The sequence below is a fragment of the Monodelphis domestica genome, chromosome 8 (assembly GCF_027887165.1).
Source record: "Monodelphis domestica isolate mMonDom1 chromosome 8, mMonDom1.pri, whole genome shotgun sequence".
Lineage (NCBI taxonomy): Eukaryota > Metazoa > Chordata > Mammalia > Didelphimorphia > Didelphidae > Monodelphis > Monodelphis domestica.
In genome coordinates this window covers 66,457,945-66,475,347 of record NC_077234.1, presented here as the reverse complement: position 1 = coordinate 66,475,347, position 17,403 = coordinate 66,457,945, and the positions used below count along the sequence as shown (strand labels likewise).

At 35.8% G+C, this 17,403-nt stretch overlaps 1 protein-coding gene across 1 annotated transcript in view; it reads right to left on the bottom strand.

Annotated features, from left to right (window-relative positions):
- FARSB (phenylalanyl-tRNA synthetase subunit beta) overlaps nucleotides 1–17,403 on the bottom strand; it is an 88,678-nt gene that overhangs the window by 20,168 nt on the left and 51,107 nt on the right. Inside the window, exon 16 of the mRNA XM_001365711.5 lies at nucleotides 5,416–5,568. Within this exon, the coding sequence (XP_001365748.1) occupies nucleotides 5,416–5,568 (153 nt within the window). The remainder of the gene's footprint in view (nucleotides 1–5,415; nucleotides 5,569–17,403) is intronic.

The following is a 17,403-nucleotide window of genomic DNA, read 5'->3' as shown; positions in this document are numbered from 1 at the left end:
TAGCTACTGTGAGAAGAAAGAGAAAGGATGATTATGAAGAGAGAAATGATAAATTTGGCAAATAACTGGATACATGAAATGAGGAAGATGTCCATGAAAAAATAAAAAGATATATCTAAATCTCTTAGAAAACATTAGGATGGCTCACTGTACATAAAACGTACACCTAATAACAAAAGTTTATTATTTGTAAACAAAATTTCAAAAGCAATCAAGACATTACAATTCAAATACTATTAAATAGATCAGCATTAAGATAGACTGTAATAATAATAACAACTAATATTTACTTAGCTCCTTAAGGCTTGCAAAATGCTTCATATATATTATTTCATATGATCCTTACAACAATCTTGTTTAAGAAAAAGGAAAATGGCCTCTAGTCCATTATTTTAACAATTCTACTTACTCATGAGTGAATTGTATTTCTTAGGCCAAACTTTCATTTATTATCTGATTTTTTTTCATCTTTCTGTTTTTACACATTAACATATCCATTTCCTATTTCTATCCGATATCTATACAAATATGCATGATTAATGGACCTCAATACAGAAAACATGAATGGCCTGTACTAGTCTTTCATCTTTTCTTTAAAAGAAATCATCAAGGTTGCTTATCAGTTCATCACCTTAGCTGCTATAAGCAACCCAAAGCATGTTTTCCCATACACTTGTAAGCTCAGATTACACTAAAACCCACTGTGAAGGCTAGGGGAACATCACAATTTCACCCATATTTTCTAGCATCTTGAATCTTTCACAGGTGTCCTTAAAGGGGAAAAAGGCCATGACCTGGAGGTCAGGTCAATGGCCATTTAGGTGTTAGTGTAACAGAAGGTGCTTAAATACCATGGTTTGTACATATGGCAAGAGTTCAATGTACATACAGACTAAGACATATAAGCACATTTTCTATTTCATAGAATGACTTTTGAGTCAAAGAAGCATGGAAAGGGATGTAATCAAGCCCAAAGACATACTGAATTCAGCCTTCTTGGTTTAAATTGTCTCAAGTTAACTTGGTGATTTCAGAAGAAAAATATAATACTCAAAATTGAACTACACAAGAAGTTGTGTAGTTGTAAAGAAAAGACACAGCCAATTCAGTGAAAGGGATCACACACAAAATTCATTCCATTATACTAGAATTGACTTCTTTCACTGATTTATCCAACCACCACCTAACTTTTATTTATTTATTTATTTATTTTTTAAAAATTTTTATTTGGTCATTTCCAAACATCACCACCTAACTTTTAAACAGAAAAATGTTAAGAATTTTTCCTCCCCAAAAATGGTTTTCAAAGAGGATAAGTGCATTTTAACATACATAATTTAGTTTTTAAAAACCCACAAAAATGAAAGGGGAAAGGCAAAGATACAAGCTATAATAATCTGATCAAATGTAGCTAGAGCCCTGAGAGAAATGTTCAAACCCTTCAATGTTCTGCAGCCTGTTAAGATGTTAGAGGATCTCTTTCTTTCACCCATCCATTGACCTTACTGTATCATCTGCTTGACATTCTATCTCACTTATGTTCTTAATTGGCAGAGTACTCAGCAAGTAAAAAAAATAAGCAAAAGCTACGATGTCTTCCAACTTTTGCTATAGCCAAGGGCTTTATGAGCAGCTTTCTGCAGTGACTGCATGATAGGGAGTGCTGCCATCTGCGGCATAGGCAAGGTTAAATTTCAATGTCAATGGAACTGTTTGGAAGCAATGAAGTCATCAAAAAAAAAAAAAAGAATTTCTGGATTACTCTTCCCACAAAGGTAAGAAACAATTTTCTCAGAGCAGGAAAGCACCTTTCCACCCCACATTCCCTAGAAGATAACAGGAGCCCAAACAAAGCCCCACACAAACAACCTAGCAATGCTTTTTACACAGAAAGCCGGAAATTAAAGTACCTGGTAGGAGTCAGTCCCTACAGTTGTCTTTAGAAGAGATTCACACTGGTGAGCAAGTCTAACTCTATTATACTCAGCAAAACCACCAGAGATCTTTAATTATTAAGAAGCATGCCATGTGCCAGGGCAATAGAAGACAACTTAATAATCAAGAATGTCAGGAAACTTCAGTTCTTCATCTGTTCCTAATCTACTTTTTGATACAGTGCAGACCTCTCCTTAGAGGAACAGGATTCTGCAAAGCAACTAAACAGAAGATAACAGCAGTGGACAGGCATTCAAGAAGAATCCCCCAAAACAAGATGCAACAAAACATATTCTCCAACTACTCAATTCCACAAGAATCTATATATTTACACAGGATGGTAGGAACAATTTTTTTTTCTTGATTTAAAACAGTAAAGATTCAGACTGATAGAGCTCCAATATAAGTTCTTTTCCTGAATTGATTTTTGACAAGTCACATAAAATTTCCAATGCCTTTATTTTTTTACTACAGAAAAGAAATAATAATAATCCTTGTGATGCTGATAATCAAAGTGCAATTAGAATTCCCCAGTCCTATATATCCTTCCCTACTAGTAGATGAGAAATAAGTTTTTAGACTTGATGATATTAATTCTCTCTGGTTTGAGGCCTTCTTACCAAAGACATCCTAACCAAAAGCACTCGGGATAAGACACATGTCTGGTTCTTCAGGGAAAAGAAAACTATGACATATGTTAATCATGCTGATGGAAATTAACAGCTTGTCTTTCTGAAAAGGCCACTTAATGTAAAATGAAATATTATCAGCTGATCCAGACCAAGTAATATTAAGAGTTTCTAAATGGTATGACCTCAATAAAAATATCTGATAAGTTAAGACACAATGCAAACACAAAATTTGAATTATAAAACTATTCTGAAAATGAGATCCTAAGTATGTTTCAAAGGAAACTAGAAAATGTATAGCAATAACCATGTTAAATAAAAATATATATATTGACACTATTATTATAAAAAATGTAACTCACAAGTCATTCAACAATTATCACAAAGTTTTGCAACTTATGATTAGTAAGGAGGAAGGACAAAGGGTTCAGAAGATTTGAGTCTGTGCCCATTTTCTAGTCTTGAGACTATCAGCATGCCAAATATTAAAGTGGTTCATAAAGTGAAAAACAACACAGAAAACTTTAGGGAAGCTACAGAATAGGAAAGAATGCTGGTGTGGTGGCAGAGAACCTGGGTGCAAATAAGAGTTCTTCTCTTGGCGTAATCTTAGCCCAGTCATGTCTCCTACCTCAGTCTCAGACATCTCAGCTAAAAAGTGAAAGCATAATAGAGCTATGTGATCTACATAAGATATCTTCCAGCTTTGAATCCTGTATAAATTAAATGTAAACCAAGGTAGTATTTGCAGTAAGATTAACTAGTGAACTTCAAATATTGTGTCTGACTAATACAGAGGTATTATTCAGAATGCTTTCATGCATGTGCTTAATAACACCACACAGTGTTAGGGTTATAACTTCTAAGTTTTAAAAATAAAAACCAGAACATTCTGACTCAAGTTAACCATTTTTTCCATTTTTCAGGTACATCTATGATGATAAACTTGCAAGTAAATTTAAATATTTACATTCTTCCTCATCTATAATATGAGGAATGCCCCTTCTGTGGGGAAAAAAACAACAATAAATGTTGTATAGTTAAAAATCTAAATGATGTTTCTTTTGAAGAAGCAGTCAGAATATGAAGATGTTAATTTTCAGCTAACAGAGATGCTATCATCACTTTTCACTATCTCAAAGGAGAATAAATGCACCACCATACTTCAGAAAGCATGGCCGAGAAATTTGATGTTTTTATTAACCAATTCCATCAGTTAACCTGCCTGGATCACTCAATTGCCATTTTTTTCATACCTTTAATATTTTATTTTTTCCCTTCAATTACATGAAAAAAATAATTTTAACCTTATTTTTAAAGTGTGAGCCAAATTCTCCCCCTTACCCTCCTCAAGACAGTAAGCAATCTGATACAGATTTTACATGTGTAATAAATAATATAAAAATATTTTTCCATATTAATTATTTTTTGGAAGGGAACTCAAACAAGCAAAAAAAAAGAAAGAAAGTAAAATATAATGTCTCAGCCTGCATTCAGACCCCCCTCAGTTCTTTCTTTGGAAGTGGAGTAGCTAAGTCACTCACAAATGTTCAACATAGTATTGCTACTATTATGTACAATGTTCTCCTGGTTCTGCTCACTTCAATTTTCATCAGTTCACATAGGTCTTTCCAGATTTTTCTGAAATTATCCTCATCATTTTTATAGCACAATAATATTCCATTATAATCATAAACCACAGTTTGTTCAAACATTCCCCATCAATTACCATTTTTAAAGATACAGTACTTTGTCAAACAGAGACCTATAAACTTCATTCTTGACACACTTGGAAATAAGATCCACAAACAAATAAAGTTATGGCTGTCTCTAAGGACAAAGAAAGAAGCCTGGGAGAAAAATGGAATCTCTCCCCAAAATTTTATACTGAGAGTAGTGACAAGAATGTCAATAATAAAACTTGATTAGAAATGTAAGAAGGTAGAAATGATTACAAAAATAGCAACTGGAAATTACTCAAAAAGCTCTAATTAAAAAAAAACTAGTAGCAAAAATATTAATTTTGAGTTGCTTCTGGATCTCAGGCAACAAAAGAAGACTGGACTAAATATAGTCTAAGATAAAAAGCAAGTCAGAAGTGTTGAAAGAATAAGTAATAACAGATTACAAACATATAGTTCTTAGCTTCCTTGGAGCAGCTAGGTGGCACAGTGGATAGAGTGCCAGGCCTGGAGTAAGAAAGGCCTAAGTTGAAATCTGGCCTCTGACACTTACTAGCTATGTGACCCTGAATGTCTGTTTCCTTGCCTATAAAATGAGTTGGAGAAGGAAAAGGCAGACTACTCCAGTATCTTTGCCCCAAAAAACATATCTGGGGTCATGAAGAGTTGGACAGGACTGAACAACAAAGTGGCTACCTGTGAGTTGTGCCCCCACAACAAAGATTCTGCTGTAATTGGGCTTCAGACTGTGAGTTTCCCAGCCCTACTTAATTTATAACTTCAAATTTTATAAGTAAAGTCTTTCTGAACATCTTCTAAGGCTTTATACTTTGTTCCCAAGGACTGAGGCAGACAACTTTTTAGTATGGAACTTTTGTGTAGATTTCCCAGGATTCCAGGTCAGACTTGTGGGTCTGCCATGATCCTGCTGTATTCAGGGTACATATAAACTGGGGATGCCCTATCTCAGCTAAGGCAGAAATACATCACACAGTGCTTGTGAAAAATCTGAAATTACATGAAATACATGTTAAAATACATGAAAAGCTTATTTTCTGGAAAACTCTTTAACACCTGAAATAAAGCAAAAATCTTCATCAAAATGGGCGATGAATTAATCTTTTTCTTGTTTTACCATAAGCACTATATAGTTTTAGCTGGTAGCTTACCTTCAGCTGCTTTGATCACATATCCCTTGTCTTCACCAAACGGTACGTCCAGTAGCTGCATAATTCTATCCAGCAGCCCATGGATAACCTCAAACCCAGGGTTCTTATTGTAATAAACAGCACAGAGATGCCTGTGGTTTCTTGCACCTACATCTGGAGAAGGCATAAGAGAGTTTGTTTCATTTCTTCTTTGTCAAGAGGTTATATGAGCCTTTACTTTAGAAATTATTTTGAAGTTTCATCATACATTTTTCTCTTAGACTAGCTTCTATTGTTATATTCTCACAGAAATCTCTTCTATCCGTGCCTCCTATATTTCCAGAGTATAAGTAATGGGTATTAGCCATAGTTGAAGTGAACTATCCATTTTAATTTTGCAAATATTATATACTACACTATAAAAGAATCCACATGTAAAATGAGCATACAAACAAAACCCATAGAATTTGGATGGATATAAATATCTAAACTATTGCTTATGTTAAACAACATTTACATATAAATATATGTATATAAATGTGACTACACTCAGTTTATTTAAAAAGAAAGCCATATTCTTAAGACCTAAGATTTGGGTTTAAATGACCAGAGTCCTTCTGGCAAGAAGGTAATAGACTATCAAAGCAGAATACTGCATATATTATCAGATACCATCGATCAGATGTCTGCATTTAATTGTTTTTCTTTGTTACAAGGTAGTGTCTGATCTTGGGGGAAAGATTTTTTTTGTCCTCCCAGAAATGACTGATGTCAGAACAAAATAAATCATTAAGTGCATTTTTTAAGATAAAAAGTGTCTGCCAAAAAAAAAAAAAGACCCATATGCCTTGGATCATAGTTTAAAAAGTCAGTAAACAACTATAAATGTCTAATCTATTTTGTAATTCAGTCAAGAGAGATTCTAAAGTTTAAGATATCACCATTAAATTTAACATATAAACAGAGATATCAAAGAATGAACAGTGTAATAATCCATCCCCTTCTCTTTTTAGAGGCAATATGCTTTATAAAATGAGCACAGTAGATACCATTTATGGACAAGTAAATAGAGCTGTTGTTACTATGAAAAAAAGTCTAATACTAATATCTCTGGTTCTCACTAGTCTTATATTGAAATGTGTATAAGTTCCCTAAAGCAACTGCATGTATTTTCCAAAATGAAGAGCCTAATTTCTATGGAAAGAGAAACAGACAAGACAGACAGACCCAAAGTCCCTGAAGCTAAAAGAATGGTCTAAAACAAAACTTGGTTTTCTCTTTTATATTACTGACTTGCTTCTGGGTATCTTCACCATGTGTTACCCATTTTGGGGGGCCACATGCTTTTACTTTAACAGAGACATGTACTGAACACTTTGTAGTTCCATTTTTTGCTAAGAGGGAGCACCACCACAGTATTGAAAGGACTCAGCATTATAAACAGGAAGCATTATTTTGGTAACCTTTGCCTCTCTCTAGGATGTCCAAATTACCTAAGTTACCTCACTTGACCAGAGTGATGCTTTGAATTTAAGATTTCTATTTTTTTTTCCAGCTGAAATAAATGAAATGTAACTTGGGGTAAGGCTTGATGGAGTCATAAAGATAATCAAAGAAAAAGGCTGAATTTAGAAATGCTTTTTTTTAACTGAGTGTAGAAGGCTATGTATGTGAAGGAAACATAAAAAACCACTTCAATCTCATCAACTAGATTTCCCACCAATTTAATTATAAAAACGAATTGAAACTTGCCAAAGAGGCATTATCTCAACTTTGGGGGGAGGGGGAGAGAAGGGAATCTCGAATCTCCCAGGCTAACTGGCTTGTCACAGCTCTTCTAGTGCTACAAGAATCTCCATCTAAATTAATTTCTTTGTTTTTCTTTCTTACTTTTCTTGTATTGTCAATGAAATTAAAAAACAACTCAAAACCTCAAAACCCCAAAACCTAAAAACCACAAATCTTTCCTCTCTTAAGACTCTTTCAGGTAAAACTTACATTCTTTAGTGTTTGACACTGAGAACATATTACATCACAGGAAACTTATTGACTGCACACCCCAAAATAAGAACTGTTTAGACTTTTCAAATCGGAAGGAAACATCTCTGTTCTTTCTAGTTCAGTTAGCAGGCCCCTTCTTCCTTGTGTCACGCCATCAAACAATTCTGCTTTTAAAATGGGCCTGTGAGGATGGCAACCTAAATTACACATGCATTTCACAGACTTCAAAGCAATGCCTGGAGAGCCTGCTCTAAACAACTCAAGGATAGACAGCTGGCTAAGGGTCTGCAGGATTAAAATAATGAAGCCAATAGACATGACGCCCTCTAGCACCCAAAAGGGGCACTAATCCCAACACTCAGAATGGGCACCTGCTCAGAAGGAAGCTCTCTTTCCCCCTGATGCTAATAATGGGGTGAGAAGGAAGTGCATTGTTGTGGGGACTCCCAGGCTGCCCTTTGGGTCCAGAAGGCTCCATCTCAAGCCCTACTTGGGATGTGCCTGACCAAACCACCTCAAGCCACTCTTTCAGACCATACATTACTGAGGAATTGCTGATGCTGACATGGGGCAGGGGAGGGAGTCCCTGGACCAAGACTTCCCAATGGGTAGAATGATAGAGCTGCTGTCCTGCCCTGCCTCCCCCCTTTTAAAAATTCTGTGGCTTCCCAGAAGCTCAGGCTAGAAAAGCAGACAAGGGAAATCTTTTCTCATCTATTCCTTACTTATACACTTCAAAGGAAATCAAAATACTAGCCTTATTTGCTAGCCTCGGCCTCAGCTATTAGGAGGGTGATCCTGCGAGGAGACTTGACTAGCTTCATTCTTCCTTAGGAAATATCAACAACATCACAATTTGGAGACCATCTCAATGTATTTGATGTGGATGGGGCCAATGATACATATTTTGATTAAGAGGGTTGAATATGGCATTATTACATTCATCATTCTTCTGTAGAGTTCAATTAAGGCATAAATTAATTGGTGCTGCAGGAGCCCAGTATAGCAATTACTTTTATTTTAATGGGCAATTAGGGGTGACTTGTCCAGGGTCACACAGATAGGAAGTATCTGAGGCCAGATTGGAACCCAGGTCCTCCTGACTTTAGGCCTGACATTCTATCCACTGTCTTACCAAGTATCAATATAGCAACTACTTCTTAAAAACATAAACCAAAAGTCTTAAAATGAGGCTACAATTACTCGAAACTTTAAAAACCAAGGAAGAGCTGTGCTAATAATGAAATTAAAAAAGCTTTTTCCCCTTTGCAATTTTCATAACTGGAAGGCAATAAGTTTTAATAAAGTCAAAGAGTTATGGAATAAATGATATAAAAAATCTATGACCTTTTAAAACACATGAATGAGAGAATTACATCCTTGCAGGTTCATTTTTATTTAGCTAACATAAACCTGGCATGAATTTAATCTGTTTTAAAAATTACAATAGCCAATGCATGACAGAGCATGCCATGGTCACGTTAGTAGATCTTAACTATGTGGAACCAAACACAGTAAAAATAACTGTCTTTAAAAACATGATGTATCACACAGATGCCATCACACAGACAAACGAATGCAGGATGCTACCTCACATACTGTTAAAGTTAATGGTTTTTACACCCATCTTTTTTATATTATTAATTGGAAATTCTGCATGCCCAAAAAATGAAATAGTGAAATTAAATTAAACCAGGCAGATGACATAAGGCTTCTTTAGAGAACTGTATTCCACATGTGAACTTTGGACAATCTTGCTTTTGTTTACTATCTAAAGAACTAATGGATAATTTCTTAGAGGTAGAAAGCAGAAATAGTTCACTACTATCAGAAAGCATTTGACATCCTTGTTGCGTGACTTTATTTAAGAAAATACCCACAGTTGGTACTTGTCTTCTAGGAGCTAATAATCCAAGAAGTCACAAAAAGAGATGGATTACATAGGCTAAAAATATTAAACATGCAAGCAAAGGACCACTGAATTTCCTTATATCCTATGCATATTTAATGACAGAGCCCTTCTGACAAGGTGAAGAAGGGCAGAGACATTAAGTTCAAAATTAGGGCAAAGAGCAGAAAAGCACCTGTTGGCATTCCATATCTATATACAATATGAGTCAGCAATATGATGTGGCAATTAAAAAAAGCCACAGTGCTATGGGAATCAATCAGGGCAATGTCAAATAACAAATACATTGATTTATACAGTAAATCTTATACATTTTCACAACTTTAAAAACTTTTATTTTGCAGCCAGCCTTCCCTTTTCTCTCTTAAATTGTTATACAATTTGGCAACAAGTTCAGGATATGTTAACAGATATCTTTTGATTTTTTATCGTTCAACTGCATTTTTATCACACTGGATATGAAACATATCATTAATGAAAACTTCTTTTGCATGTCTACCCTTCATTATGCCATTACAAGGTTTTTTTATTGTGTTTAAAATAGCTGAGTTTCCTGGCCTTTGAAACATGTTTATCTTCATCCCTCAGATAAATTTCTTCGCCTTTTGTGACATTATGGTATGATGCAAGATTACCTGGTGTAAGATGGGATTAACTCTCCCCTTATTCACTTTTAGATTTAATCACCAGAAGCCTACACACTCCAATTACCCTTAAATATGGGGAGGTCTGTGACCTATGTGTGTTATAGTGAATGACAAATCAAAATTGATTGACTGCTCCCTGGGCAGTCCTAAGCAAAGCTATAGCTGCAACTGGTCCATGTAAAGTGGAAGGAAGGCACAAGAAGTGACAAAAGGAAGGGTCTTTAAAAGTGGCAAGAACTTCCTGTGACCAGTTCTTTCGCCTTAGAACTTGACCTTAAAGGAGCTCCAGCTTGGGACCTTGGACTGCTCTTTGATTTTCCCTTAGAACTACCAGGTGGATGAGAGAAAAAGGCTGACTCCCTTACCTGGCTTTTCTGGAGGTACTAGCCTACAGAGAAGCTACTTCTCTTGGAGGAGGCCTCATGGCTAGAATCCTTATTTAATTTGCCCCTACTCCCCCTTTGCTGGGTCCTCTGAAGCCCTGCTTGGTTGGGCCTGGGTCAGAGTAAATACTCACTCTCTCTCATTTCCTAATTTCCCCTCCTTCCCTCTATTTTATAAATAATTCACTATACAGTCATTCTGACTTGAGTAATAATTTCAGCAACCACATTTTTATGCATTTAGTACAACCTTTTTATTATAACCCTTACACTGGAATATCACATTTCCATTTGAGAATTTCTATAATTCCAGAACAATTTTGTTTTTTAGTATACTGATAAATTTATTAGGATCCTGCATTATCTTAAAGAAGATATAACTTTCTAGGCCCAGAGGTAGTAAAAAATTCCTCAAAACTTTTTGGGAGGGGGATTTTATAATCTGATAAAGATGTCTAGTGCTTAGATGATACCTAGACTTCACAAACAATTTTAGAATAGGTATTTTAGAATAACTTTGGAAGAAAAAGTTAATTTCCTCGTTAAAAATTATCTTTGTCTAATTTCTGTGCTCTAGACTTTGTAATGACAAGCATTTTTTTCATAATGACAGTATCTTTTTAAAAACTATCATTCTCACTGTTTTTCCAATTTCAAGAAGTCTCTATCTCATCATAGAAGATTCAATAACAACCCTTCCAGCAGTACTCTAAAACTTTGTGATTCCTTTGGTCATTCAAGAAAAGTTTTAAGAGAGTAGGAGTCAAAAGTTAAAAATGAAGAGAGATGGTTTGAAGGGCTCAGGAAAAAAAAATCAAGTTCTAGGAATTGTATGAGAAAAGAAAAAGGGTGTAGAGTAGCTACAGGATGATCAAAGGTATAGATAAAGAAAGGGAATTACTTTGAGGCTATGCTGACTACTTAGTACAATAATCAGAATTTACAATCCCAATTCTAAGAGCATTCTTTTAAAACTGAGCTAAGCAGTACATTGCCTGAGGCTTTCAAGTTTTCTATAAAGGAGAGGGTGATTTGGGGGAGGAGGGAGATCAACCCAAAAAATAGACAATTTAGATTTGAAATCTAATTAACTTCTGTAACCAATATGTCACAAAGACAGAATATGTCTTCCTTCTTCTCAATTATAGCCTAACCCCAGTTAAGTGTTTTTCTCTTGCCATTTATGTCAGACTTTGGATATGTTGGCAGTCTTACTGCCCACCAAGGAAAAAACTGAGCTCATCAAGCTCAGTCTGCATTTAATGAAGACCTGTCATGCTTGACTTTCCAAAAGCTGCTTGTTTTTCTTGGCATACTATTTAGCAATTCACAAATTAAGCCCCTCAAACATTCCCATTCCCAAACTCTAAGTAATTTGCTTACCATTTTGTTCACGATGTAGGTATTTTAGATACCCAACAGGTTAAACTGATATATTAGGGAATGAATGAAACCAATTAGCAATTCACAGTTTGGTCCTCTTTGGTCAACTACAGTGAAAGCTATCCTGTCTTTCCCATTTTATGGAGACAAATTTGCCCCAAAGTGAAAGCCTATATTCAGCCTTTCAGTCCAAGAACAAAATTTTCATACATATCAATTTGCCCATTAAGAGGGAGGAAAAACAGCATATCTCTTTCTATCATGTGTAATGTTTAAATACACAGTAAAATCAAGCTATGGCAACAGCTTCAGTGAAAATAATTGGGTCATTATCTTTAGATAATGAGGAGGGCAGGGAAAGAACATGAATCTTGTAACCATGGAAAAATATTCTAAATTAATTAATTCGAAACCCAAAAATAAATTAATAAATAAATAAAAAGGGCTTGAAGCATCAAACAGAAGTATTAATAAGGTCTGAGGTTTTTCCCATGTTTTTGATATCTTTTCTTCCTACTATGCTAAAAATTATTTTCAAAATATTAATAAAAATTAATAGAATTCGATTTAGCAACAAAAATAAAGGAGCTACATTTCATTCTTCTGTACAATTTTATATATGGTAAAAGACTGAAACCAGAGTCTAATTATACATGGAATCAGTCTTTATGAATGAAGGGTTAGACTTCAAGCAACTCTTTAATGTAGAATGATGGTGTTGCAAATCTGAGGTGGGAGAGAGGGGATGTGATTTACACTTATACCATATTCAATTAAGTTACTACTTATCTAGTGTATAAATAGTAAAGTAGAAAGACTTACCTAAGTTTCTGACAAAGTATCTCAAGGAATAACCCCATTAGCACCTTCAACATATGAAACAAGCAGTAGTATGTCCACTCATGCTACCTCTTTAAAAAGAGAGAAATAAAAATACCTAGCCCGCTAATTTGGTGTTTAAAGTAAAGAGTTGGTGTGGAGAGTTTCTGGATGATTAAGGGATCATTTACTGATAAATCAGAGAATTATTTTGTAAGAGCCCCCAAATCTAAGCTTCTACCAATAAAATGTATCTTTAGACTGTATCTTTCCAAATTTTTATTGCATATAGTCAAAAAGTGCTGGTTGAATTAATTGTTGAGTTCCAGATCTACTTCCATTTAGAAAGATACAGTCTAAAGATACATTTTATTGGTAGAAGCTTAGATTTTTGGGGTTCTTACGAAATAATTCTCCGATTTATCAGTAAATGATCCCTTAATCATCCTGAAACTCTCCACACACCAACTCTTTGCTTTAAACACCAAATTAGCGGGCTAGGTATTTTTATTTCTCTCTTTTTAAAGAGGTTTCCACCTCGACTGGCAAACTGCTTTCTTATTTGTCTACTAGTGATTGGTTTTAATTTTCAATGAATATCACATCAATTTGGGGAAAAGGGAAAATAAAATAAATATAACCACTGGCTTGAGAAATTGGCACCTTTGTTAGTAAAAAACAGGCTGATTTTACTTGGGAAAAAGGAGGTAATCACTTAAGAAGGCACCCCACCTATTTTTTCCCTCTTTTAAAAAAACTTATTTTAAAACCATACCTTCTGTCTTAAAAACAATACTAAGTATCAGTTCCAAGGCAGAAGAGTGGTAAGGGCTAGACAACTGGGGTTAAGTGACTTGCTCAAGGTCATATAGCTATGGAATATCTGAGGAGTGTTTAAACCAGGATTTCCAGTCTCTAGGCCTGGTTTTATCCACTGAGTCACCTAGCAGCCCCTCTATCTATTTTCTTAAACAACTTGGCACTTAAGTGCTTTTTATTTTTCTTCCAAACTAAACGATGGAAAAAAAGAGAAAAATTCAACATCAGGTCCAAGATAGCTATGCAAATGAATTAAAAAAAATTTTTTTTTTTGTATTTCTAGACATAAAATACCAAACTTTAACTTCCAGGGTTTAGGAGATATCTATTAATGTCTATTAGCAGCAATGAATAAAATCAGTATTAATAGGAAAACCTAGACTGTGAATAGTACTAATTTTCAATTATCTACATTTTAGTGATCTACAAATGGGAGCAATAGGATCCTGGACAGCAATGGCTTGGTCCTAAGGAGTGTATAATCAACTTTGAGACCCTATAGAGCAGCGGTTCTCAACCTGTGGGTTTGTAGCAATGAGAATATATAATGCACATCAGGTATTTACATTCCGAATCATAACTGTAGCAAAATTACAGTTTTGAAGTAGCCACCAAAATAATATTTTGGTTTGGGGTCCCTGCATGCGGGAACTGTATTGCGGGGTAACGGCATTAGAAAGGTTGAGAACCACTGATCTAGAGCCAATCACTAGACCTGTCTCCAATCCAATTATACTTTTCCTTATTTTCCAATACTTCCCTTTGCCATGCAAGGTCCAGTCTTCTTCAGGCTGAACCATGAGAGGTTATAACTAACATCTGGACCTGAAAGCAGCCGATACCACTGGAACAACTCCATCTCCTCCAGCACCTTCTTCCTGTCACCCAGATTAGGTTCAGTGTTTTATCTCTCTCTTTATCACTGAGAAGCAAGGGCTAAGTGACAGAGAATAAGCAAGAATGTCTAGAAATAGGTTGCTCATTATTATAATCATAATGCTATCTGTAAGAAGACTATACACGGCAGGTCCTTCATATTGGACTGGCTTATCCTCATGATTTAGCATACAACTCAACATCAGGTAAGGGTACTGTGAATATGTATTCAAGTGCTTTCTATGTTTCAAAATGCATTCATGCCCATTCACTTTTTATCCTAACAATAACATGAGATAAGCAAAGCAAATATTCTTATCCTTATCTTATAGAAAGCCTGAGACTTAGAAAGATTAAGCAACTTTCCCAGGATAGCAATTAATTCAGTCAGGTCTGAAATATGAGTTCCAACTCCTAATTTAATGTATGTCAATTCATATTTTATATTACCCTTAGCAAAATGTATTTTGGGAGGCAAATTGATAAGAGGTGATCTTACTACCTTCTCTCTTTTCCAAATTTCCATATTGCTGTGAACACAACCATCCTTGCAGTTACCCAGGTTCTTACAATCTAAGGGTCATCTTTAATTTGTCACTTTATCAATCTGTTATTTCTAACTTTACAGTACCTAAAGCACATCCCCTTGTCTCTAGTAACATAGTTACCACCCCATTTTAGAGCCTCTTCACTTCATCGTGACTGCTGCGACAGCTTCCAGGCTCTCCCTTCTCCAATACACTCTCCCCACAGGTGCCAAAGTGGTTTTCCTAATGAGTAGATCTTATGAACGAGGGAGTCTAGTAGCTCCAAATTAACTCTAGGATCAGATATGATTTCTTCTTGATCTAATATTTTTCATTCTATTTTTGTTTAAGTTTTATCATGTGTATGATTATTAATATAGCAGCACATGTATATAATTTATAAATTCACAGAGACACTGTATGCTAAAAAAATGTATTTTTTTACTTTGGAGTATACAAGCAAAAAAGTCTAAAGATAATCAATCTGTATTGATTGAGAAGCACAGTGCCATAAGCACTCCAAAATCATCTATATTTGGCTGTGAAATACATTGTGCAGTGAGGTGGCATGGTCCATAGAATGCTAGGTCTGGAGTCAGGAAGATTAGTCCTGCATTCCTATCTGGCCTCATATACTTGCTAGCTGTGTGACCATGGTCAAGTTACTAATCCTGTTTGCCTCAGTTTCCTCATCTTTCAAATGAGCTGGAAAAGAAAATAGCAAACTGTTCCAGTATCTTTGCCAAGAAAACATCGAATGGGGTCACAGTCAGACACAATGAAAGCAGCTAAACACCAATAATAGAATACATTATAACAAGACCACAATGAGTATACTACATCAAGGTAAATCATCACAACTGTGCTAAGAGATAGATTATGTGACTTGACCATGATCACACTGCATCACTAGTTAACAATTAGTGGGCAAGAGGCAGGATTCCCAAGGTTTTGCTAACCACTCTTTCCCAAGCCTCTTGATGCTTGGCCTTCCAAAAACCTTTGAGCTTGATGCAGCCAGCTAGGAGCTGGAACTCTTGCTTATGTGAATTAAATATCTAGGAGGCCATCAGATTCCCAAAGTCTCATGTAATAGCAGTCACAGTCACGTCTTCATTTGACGGAGTGGCAAGTGAGCCTCCTGCCCAGCGGTAAGGATGAAGTGAAACCCTGGCCATTAGAAGTCTCGGGGAGGGTTTAGACTGAGCTTAAAGAGCCAGCACGTGAAGTGGGCTGGGCTCTGGCTCTCTGCCATCTTCTGGCCTTGTGAAAAGAGCTCTCAAATTTGAGCCAGAACTGACCAACATAAGCCATCTCTGGCAAGTGGTGGAGCAGGCCACCCAATCCAGCCCCAATCCAGAAACTATGACCTGCAACCTCTGCTGTGGACTTTAAGTTAGGTTGGCTGGAAATCTTATTTCTCCCTTTCTTTCTCTTCACTAATAAATTCTTAAAATTTAGTATAAAGACTCCAAGATTAATTTTTATTTATAACATGTTCCAGGCCTGACAGATCAGTCCTTAGGAAAAGCCTCCTAACCTCTCCCTAGGCCTCAGGCTAAATGTAAGATGAGGGTAAGAATATCTACCTTTCTTTTCTCATAATGTTATTGTGCGGATAAAAAGTAAATGAACATGAAAGTATCAAGAAACAGATGCACTGTACAAATTCAGGATGCTATCAGTTGCTGTTGGGTTGTAAGAATAAGCCAGTCTAATATTGAAAACCTGCTATGTATACTCTACCTACAGATAATGTTATTGATTATATTGATTATAACAATGAGCAACTCATTCCTGGAGATGTTGAGCATCAGTTGGGGTACTTCAATGGGACACAAGTGATTTCAAATAAATGTTTTAGGATTAAACTGAAAAAAGCTCTCCCTTCTGTAAGTTTTTCTAACTCCCTCTCCCTCCCTCCCTCTCTCTCTCTCTCTCTCTCTCTCTCTCTCTCTCTCTCTCTCTCTCTCTCAAGATTATGAAAGGATGAATGACTGATTAGTGTAAAGATAATTTGAGTGTTTTGACTTAAAATCTAAATAAGTGGTCACCATGGGAAATTCCCAAATATGAAATGCCCAAGTCAGCTGGGGATTTATGGAGATTGTAATTAATAAAGAGAGAAAGAGTTAAGGGAAGGGGCGAGAGAGAGAGACAGAGAGAGACAGAGACAGAGACAGAGAGAGACAGAGAGATAGAGAGGGGAGAGAGACAGAGACAGAGAGACAAAGAAAGAGAGTTAATTGAAACTGCTCTGGCTCAGGCTGAGCCAAGCAGTAGTTAAAGGCCTCCCTGAGCCTAAATGAAAGGGGAGTCAATCTTATAACTCACCACAAGACCGTCTCCAAGCAAGCTACAGTCCTCCACTAAATCTTCTGAACTAAGTTCAGAATCCAACTCTACTCTGAACTCCCCTCTGAACTGTTCCTTAGCCTCCTTTTAAAGAGAATTTTCTCTTATGTCACCTCCCCTAAATTTTCACATCTACCAATCACAGTAGACGCTTATTTCCAGGACTGCCCATTCTTAGTTTTCACCTTCTTTGGTTCTCACCTTCTCTGGTTAGATTATATCTTCTGAGTACTTCACACCTCTTTGTTAAGTTGCCTTTTGTAAGTTACTTGACCTTTTTGTGATTAATT